The 9,007-nt window shown below is 42.0% G+C and overlaps 1 protein-coding gene across 1 annotated transcript in view; it reads left to right on the top strand.

Moving 5' to 3' along the window:
- The first annotated feature begins 2,064 nt into the window (after positions 1 to 2,064).
- Cmpk1 (cytidine/uridine monophosphate kinase 1) overlaps positions 2,065 to 9,007 on the top strand; it is a 27,663-nt gene continuing 20,720 nt past the window's right edge. Inside the window, exon 1 of the mRNA XM_021160055.2 lies at positions 2,065 to 2,335. Within this exon, the coding sequence (XP_021015714.1) occupies positions 2,168 to 2,335 (168 nt within the window). The 5' untranslated portion in view covers positions 2,065 to 2,167. The remainder of the gene's footprint in view (positions 2,336 to 9,007) is intronic.

Below are 9,007 nucleotides of genomic sequence, written 5' to 3'. Positions count from 1 at the left end.
AAAAAAAAAAGAATTGAGTCCATTTGGGCTTTTTTTGTTTATTTGTTTTCCTTTCAAGATAGAGTTTCTGTGTGTAGTTCTGGGTATCCCGGAACCTGCTCTGTAGATCTGAGATCCGACTGCCTCTACCTCGAGGGCTGGTGTTAAAGGCGTGCACCATCACCCCCAACTATCCACTCCTTCTTGATGGTCTTAGACAAGTTTTCATTTACTTTTGTCCCAGTTTAAAGTGCAAGGATTTTTAGTAGTTTTCTAAGGCCAGAGTGACTAATTAGCAGTAAGACTTAAAGAAAGGCCTGTGTACTCTTGGTACACCCTCCATCCTCTCTGCTTTAATATCTGTACAAAAGTGGGGCAATGCCCCCAGACAAGGTACTTACTTTCTGTTGGTAATACAGAGAGTCAGGACTAGTTTTGTTTCTTTCAAGTCTCAAGTGCTCTGCTTTTCCATGCACAAAAACACAAACCTGGAAGCTCCTTGCTTCTTATTAGCAGTAAGACTTAAAGAAATAAATATTCTTGGGCCTATTTTGGCTTTGAAATTTTTTGTTTGTTTGTTTTTTTGTTTTAAGCAGGGTCTCATGTAGCCCAAGCTGACTTGGAACTTGCTATGTAGTTGAAGCTGGCTGTGAAATACTTCTTTCCTCCACCTACCAGCTGCTGCAAATATAATTTTGTATCGAGCTGTTTGGGTTTCATTATTGTTTTGGAGATGTGAGTCTATGTAGCTCTGGCTGGTCTGGAACTTAAAAGTGTAAACCAGATGAGGATGGTCTTGAGTTCACAGAGTTCCATCTGCCTTTGCCTCCCAAGTGCTGGGAATACAGTCAGGCTTCAAACCTATCATCCTCCTGCTTCAGCCTTTGACTTCAGGTTTCTTATTTGGGGAGCTGGAATACTGTAGGTCCAAAGCCAAATTATCTATCTTAGCCCCCAACCAACCATTTATTGCTCACCTCTATGTGACCTAACATTCTTGTGACTATTAGCTAAGTCCATTTGTAACATACAGACAGAACCCTAGCTTCCAAACCCAAAGACTAAGAATGTGATTGTAAGGTCCATGATTTTTCAAAGAATGACACCCTGGATTCAAAAAGTATGTAAACACAAAGAGTGTTTTATTCTGCAGAAGTTCAGCATGCTGGGGTCTCCCATTACCAAGACAGACGGAGAAGTGAGCTTGCAGGCCCAATTTAAAGCACACTGGGGGAGTTCTGAGGTAGGTGGGCTTTGTCTTACTCTATCTCTAGTCAAGTGCAGTAGTGAGGAGGAAGGAAGGTATAGAACAGGAGTTCAATCTGTAACTGATTGTGAACCATCCATTGAGATAACCTTTGGATCAGCCTGTCTCATCCTTATCATCATCATTTGGCATCTGGGGCCAATAGCAGTACCAGCTTTGCTAGAAACCATCTCTACCAAGTTATCTGGAAAAAAAAATGCCATGATTCATAACTTTGTTCTGTTGCTATAAAAAACTCCATGAAAATGCTACCACTGTCGACTCCAATTTTCAAAGGTTTGTGTTTTCACTCCTTATCTTCTCTGTTCAGAGTTTTCCCTAATGGCCCGAGTCAGGGTAACAGAGCTAAACTTAAAGGCTTTCCCTGCGGTTAGAATATAACCTACGTGCTTTTCCATAACCGGCTCAACTCTCCATTAGTGACTTTCCATTTCCCTTATCCAGCCCTAACCTTCCAACATGCCCTCCTCTCTTGGCGAGTCACTGCATCCAAGTCTCTGCTCCTTTCAGCCCTCAAGTCTTGGCTCCAAGGTCACCTCTTTAGAGGCCTTCTTTGCAAACCTCACTCAAACTGTTCTCGTTTTCCCTTGGTTTCCTTCCCAACCATGCCGTTGTTCCTACTGACTCCTGTGCTTGCCTATTCGGTTAGGCCGCTTCTCTTGGGAAAGGGAAACCCGGGAGATTGAACCACTGGTCTGCCTAAACATCAATCCAGGTTCTGAAACTGAAATGCCTTGGGTCTCCAGCCACGTTAGGAAGAACCGGAACCGCGAGCGGAAGCTGGCGCAGCTCACGGAGGCCCCGCCCCTTCCTGTCACGGCGGCCCGCAGCTGGCGGCGGGGCCCCGGCGCCCGCTCTGCCCGCCCCCTCCCTGCCGCCCCGCCCGCGCCGCCGCGCCGGCCGCTGTCAGAGGCGCGTTGTATGCTGAGCAGCTGTCGTCGCCTGCTGCCGTACGTCCTGGTCCCGAGCTGCCCGCCGCTGACCCGCGGACTGTGGCTCTTCCCTCTCCACCTCATGAAGCCGTTGGTCGTGTTCGTTTTGGGCGGGCCCGGTGCGGGCAAGGGGACCCAGTGCGCGCGCATTGTCGAGGTGAGGCCGTGCGGGAGGGCGACGGAGAGCTCCCGGGCTGAGCGGAGCGGGCCGGGGCCGGAGGGAGCAGCCGCGTTGGCGGCCGCGCCCCCCGCTGTGGGGAGCGGACTACGAGTCCCGACGGCCACCGCGCGCCCCGGCCGAGGGGCGTCGAGTCTGCGAGTGCGCGCCGCGGTGTCCGCTTTGTTTCCGCGCGCCCTTGCTTCCACTCCTGGGATCCGGGTCTTCTTGCTACATCTCTCTGGCTGTCAGTCTCCGGCTAACCGGCCTCGAGGAACCCGACCCGGATCTTGTGGTAGTTAAAGTGCCGGATTTGTGAGAGCCCAGGCGCTAACCTTTGGCCCAGCTGACAACTCACGCCCTTTTCCTTGGGCGAGTGAGTCACTCACTCTCACTGAATCTCAGTTGTCTAAGCAAATAAAAAACTCTGCTCTCCGAGAAAGTAAAACACCACCCAACTATAAAATCCTCTTATTATTTTTTAAATAATGTTTGCTTTAGGACTGCAGAGATGGCTGAACGGGTAAGGGCGCCTACCACCAAGTTCCATCCCTGAGACCCACAGAGAACCACCACCCCACCCCCGCGAGTTGTCTTCTGATGTTCACTCTGGAGCTCAAGGGTTTGCCCACACAAATAACTAAATACAATTAAAGTTTTGACATAAGTTTACCAGTTCCATTCTTTTAGTATTTGAGGTCAGGGGTGGCATGTACACGTAGAGAGGCAGACTTTAAACTCAAGCAGATATGGGTTCTAGCCCCTTTTAGCTGTAATGATGGACTGTCTTGGTTTTTCTAGCCCCTGTGAGCTGTAATGATGGACTGTCTTGGTTTTTCTAGCCCCTGTGAGCTGTAATGATGCGGTGAGGAAGGCTTAATGGACTGTCTTGGGCAGTATTTTAAAGGAAAACAAGACAATCAGAAAGAAATGGCAACCAGGGTTGGGGAAAAACACCCAACATTCACCTTTAAATTGAGTGCTTGATAAAAGGTTTTGACCCAGAACTTGATAATTTCTTCTTTTCCTATAGGCTGTGGCCTATATTTTCTTTGGATTTTTTCCCACATTCATACATTCAGCTCCTGACCTATAGTCTATTCTATAAAGAACACCCACAGATAAATAAAGTAATGTGGTCTAAAAGTTGTGTGTTTTACAGTTATGTTTAGAATTACAGATAACTTTGAAAAATCAGTTTAATCACAAAGCACATAGAATTTTTCTCCTTATTTTTACTTCTGTTTGTTTTATCTATTAGAAAACCAAATGACAAGTGGATGGTTTCAGTTTATAAGTAAAATGATTAAAATATAGATAACATGGTAAAGGAGGGAGTGAGTCAGAACAGGTAAGCACTTCAAGACCTGACTCTGCTATTGTTTTTCCTAGCCCCAGAGAAGTTACTTTTAGCCTAAGTTACTTTGTAAGAAGGGAGAAAATAGCAATGAAATGTCTTGTTTTGTATCTGTGACTGTTAAATGAGGTCTCACACCTGCACATAGATGCAAATGTTTAAGCTTCCTGGCTTTATTATATTGGTCATTTAATTTATTTTTAGAAAGACACCAGGTTGATTTAATGTACTGCAAGGAACAGCAGGTTGGGTATAAGATTACTGTCTGGAACTGGTCATTTTTATTTTAAAGGTGGATTACTTTTTTTTTTTAAAGAGAGTACACTGTCATTCTCTTCACACACCAGAAGAGGGCATCAGATCCCATTACAGATGGTTGTGAGCCACCATGTGGTTGCTGGGAATTGAACTCAGGACCTCTGGAAGAGCAGTCAGTGCTCTTAACCTCGAAGCCAACTCTCCAACCCCTAAAGGTGCATTACATTTTAAAACTTGGCTTATGACTTTCATATTTGAGTGCACCCAAATACTTTTCTGAATTTATGTCCTTAAATGTCTGTACTCAATCTAATAATTCCCCCATTACTCCACTGGATTAAAAATGTCTGTGTTGAGTGACTGGTATTTCTACTTGGTGAAGTGATAGTTGCTAATACTGTTAATTACACAGTCCTTGATGAGCGGTTACATGAGCTTAAGCTGTGGGCTGTTTGTTTCTGTGTTTGTTCATTTTTCTGGTTGCACTGACAGTGGAACCCAGGGTCCCACACATGAAAGGCATGCACTCTATGACAGAGCCTCTCTCTTTGTACCTTGTACTTTAAAATTCTCAGTAAGTACTCCCTGCACTCACTCTGTAACTAAGGCAGGCCTTGAACTTGTGGTTCTCTCGGCTCAATGTCAAAAAGCTGTGATTATAGGCCTGTCCCACCAAGCCAGCTAGAATGCATTGTTTTGAACTGTTTGTTGTTGATTCCAGTTGCCATAAACATCCACCTGATAATCTGCTATTTCAGATGTATAATTTAACAATGACTGTTCCTTAGCTGGTCAAATAAACACTGGGATGTCTGTAGTCAGGTAAGTTAGGCATTTTTCCCCATTGTGAGTCTGCATTTTGGCTCAATATTTCATTATGTAGGCAGCTGTGAACATAATCCCCAAAGACGGCAAGTTTAAAATTAATTTTTTTCCTTTAGGAAAATGTTATAATATATAACTTAATGTTAAATTCATCAACTGTCATCAAAGCAAATTTGGTTCACAGGGTACCTGAAATGTGGTTGATTATAGAAATGTTTCTTTGGAGAGAGCTTATTTTGGTGTTTCAATTCAGGCTGCCAAAAGTTGTGTTGTGTTGTTTGTTTTGAGGTGTAGTCTCTTTATCCTCACTCAGGCTGGCCTCAAACTATTCTCCTGCCTCAGCCTCCCAAGTGCTAGGATTGGAGTGTGTGCTGCTATGTGCTGTCAGAAGTCCATCTTGGTTTCAGGGATGCAGAACCCTTGAAGTTAGGTAAGGGAGAGTGTTGCCGGGAAGAAGGAAGTTTTTCTGGAGTCACGCTCCACTTTAGTAATTGCTCCATGGGGAGGGGAGGGCACGTAAGGTGGAGAGAGAACCTTTTACCATATCTCCTACTGGGATGAGAAGTTTTGAGGGAGCTTTGGAAATTGACTTCACTCATTCATTTGGAGTGATCCTTTCAGTTTAATTTTATTTTCTAGTTATTTCTAAATCTGTGTTCTCTTATACTATTTTCTAAGTCTCTAATGATTTTATTTGAAGTAAGGAGTCAGTGGAACTATTGTATAATGATGTATTTCTAAGATTCAGCGGGGTGCTGTATCATTTACAGTTTCTTTACTTATTCTGTTGTCTGTACATAAGTATATATGCATGTGCTTTGGTACATGTCTAGAGGGCAGCTTTGTGGAGTTGGTTTCCTCCATTCACCTTTATGTGAGCTCAGGGATGGAAATCAGGTCATCAAGCCTCACTTGTTAATTTTTTAAAATTAAGCTTTATATTTGTTTTGGTCAAAAATAAATTAGAGGGCTGTAACCTAAAGTTATTTTTGAAAATAGTATGCACAATTTTGTATGGGTTAGTTGGAAAGAATACTTACTTTCTTTTTCATATACTGTGACCATTTTGTTTACGTAAGTAGTGAGTAAAACTTATATTTATTTGTGTCATGACTTCCTTAGGAGCCTCCTTGAATGGATGACTCACTCTGTGCTTAACAAAGTTTTGGATGAGATTGAATTTAGGCATATAGAAATCAAACCTTGATTTTATTTATCTTTTTCTCTGTTGTTGAGCATTGTACCTAGCACATAGTAGGTAGTGTTGAATAAAAGTGCTGACAGAAGACATTACTGTATCATGAAGCTGTATACATTTTAAAAATTTGGTCTCTAGGGGGCACCCAAGTAGCTTTCTGGACCAAATATATGAATAAGACCTATCTTTGAGATGTTTTTGTTTACTCTGAGAGAATGAATGGTAAGTATGCTGAGCAGAATTCTCAAAGCTTTTGATTTCAAAATCGAGAACTCACCCTGTATATTCAGAAGGCACTAAAGAAAAATCTGGTAGACCTTAAGTTCTATTCTAGTCTTTTAAGGGTAGGATATGGTTAAAGGATGATTTTTTTTTAAAAAAGACAAATTAAAAGCTATAAATAGTCTTTAAAAGAAAGTTTACAAAACACTTGCTTTTGGGAGCTAGCGAGATGGCTTTATTGTTAAGAGCACTAGCTACTTTTCCAGAGGACCCACTTAGATTTGTAGCACCCACATGGTGCTCACATGGTCTGTAGCTTCAGTTCCAGAGGATCTGACTTCCCCTTTTGTCTTTCACAGGCCACAGGCTTTCACATGGCACACATACATATATGCAGGCAAAACACTCATACGAGGTTAAAAAGCAACAAAATTTGACTCTAGAAGAACCACTATTTCTTTTTTTTTAAAGGTTTATTTATTATTATACATAAGTACACTGTAGCTGTTTTCAAACACACCAGAAGAGGGAGTCAGATCTCATTATGGGTGGTTGTGAGCCACCATGTGGTTGCTGGGATTTGAACTCATGACCTTTGGAAGAGCAGTCAGTGCTCTTACCCGCTGAGCCATCTCATCAGCCCCACTATTTCTTTTAAGAGTGTTTATTGTAAGGTTTTTTTGGTTTGGTTTGGTTTGGTGGTGGTAGTGGTTTTTGTTTCTATTTTGTTTTGTTTTGTTTTCATTTTGGTTTTGGAGACAGAGATTCTCTTTGTAACTGTCCTGGCTGTCCTGGAATTGGCTTTGTAGACCGGACTGGCCTTGAACTCACAGAGGTCTGCCTGCTTCTGCCTTCTGAGTTAGCATAAGGTTTTTTTATGTTGATATTTTAGGAGAGGTGAGAAGAGCTTCTACTATACTTTTTCATTTAAAGTAGAAAAGTAATGTCTGGGACAAGTTCAGTTTCTTTTCATCTAGAGATTACCATTATTTACTGCTTTCCTATCTGTAGCTTTAAAAACAAAACACACCAGGCTTCCTGTTTTAATTTTATGTGTGTGATGAGTGTTTGCCTGAATATGCTACTTAAATGCCTGCTGCCTTTGAGGCCAGAAGAAAATGTCAACTCTCCTGGAACTTTACATACAGTTGTGAGCTGCTGTGTGGGTGCTGGGACCAAACTGCACTGCTCTGTAAGAGCAGCAAATGAGCTGAGCCATCGATTGAAAATATTTAAAATTTTTACATCTAATAGGTTATTCACTTTCCCCCCCCAACTAAATTAATCATGTTTATTTAGTCTGTTAGGGTTTTCCTATATACTCAATAGATTTTTATTTGTAGCTGCAGAGTATTCTGGATATTGTCATAGCATAGTTGTACCATGTCACTTGATGGCTAGTTAACAACAGTTTCTATGGGTGTTTTTGCTGTTAATTGTGCTTCAGTGAGCTTTCTTGTAAATATAACTTTGCATATGGATATTTTGTTTATTGGATTCATAAAAGTGGATTGCTGCCTCAGAGTATCTGTACTTTAATTGATAATTACTTATGATTACTTGGGGGAAAAAATTGAGTTTTCCAGAGGAACACAGCTATTAAGAGATGTAATTAAACCTGTAAAAGTGTTTGTATTTGGAGAACTATCTCACACTCATAAAGGCTGAGAAGCCACCTGAGAGGCCATATGTAAACAGGAGAATCAAAGAAGCTGGTGGTGTCATTTAGAGTTTGAAGACCAGAGAACCTTAAGTTTCCTAGGAGAGCCATTTTTCTCTTTTTCCACCTTTTGTTCTGAAAAGTCTCATCAGATTGGATGGTGAGATGAGAACAGCTGATCTGTTTTCTATCCTGCTCTAGTTTCCTGGATTTTAATAACATGTGGGCATCTTCTTGCTGTCATGCCCCTCTTCCGTTATTGACTCTATTCCTTTAAACTGTGAGCCCAAGTAAACCCTCCTTTAAGTTGCTTTTTGTCAGATATGTAGGCCTCGTAATGTGAAATTAACAGTGTCAGAGTTCATGGCCTTTGTGAGTCTCAGACCAGGATACCAAAACAACGTCTAGTTTCTCTGGGTTAAGGGAGCTAATAGTAATTTTTTTTTTCCAAGATGGGATTTCTTTGTATAGCCCTGGTTGTTCTGGAACTAGTTCTGTAGACTAGGCTGGCTTTGAGTGCTGGGACCAAAGGTCTGCCCGACCATGTCTGGATCTAATAGTTAAAAAAACAAAAACAAAACATTAGAATTAGTTAGTCTTTTCCTCAGTCTGTCCTAAATTGATCTTTTTTCAGTATCAGTTGTTTCCACATCCTTATTCTCTTTGAAATCTTGATTTATTCATTTTGGGTTGAAGTTTCATGGACCATACATACTTGGTTAATCTAGATATGTTCCAGTTCAAATGCTATTAGAACTGTGTTTGTGGAAGACCTCAAAGTCACACACAAGTACAGCCTTGTAACAGTTGGTTTTGAATTGAAATCAGAGCATTTCTAAAAAATGACTTCAGGGGCTGGAGAGATGGCTCAGCGTTAAGAGAGAGTGCTGGCTGCTCTTGCAGGGAACCTGGGATCAGTTCCCAGCACCCACATGGTAGCTCACAGCCATCTGTATGTAACCCCAGTTTCAAAGCATTGGATGCCCTCTGATGGGTACCAGGCACCTACTTGATGTACTTACATACAGGCAGCTACTGATACAGATGAAATAAAAATACTTTTTTTCAAAAAGGAAAAATCATATTAAGGAGGCTTTGCATGGACAGCACTCCCCCCACCTGCCGTGTATGTGTGTGTGTGTGTGTGTGTGT

This window comes from Mus caroli, chromosome 4 (assembly GCF_900094665.2).
Source record: "Mus caroli chromosome 4, CAROLI_EIJ_v1.1, whole genome shotgun sequence".
Classification (NCBI taxonomy): domain Eukaryota; kingdom Metazoa; phylum Chordata; class Mammalia; order Rodentia; family Muridae; genus Mus; species Mus caroli.
The sequence above is the reverse complement of the archived record's forward strand: the minus strand, read 5'-3'. Positions and strand labels throughout refer to the sequence as shown.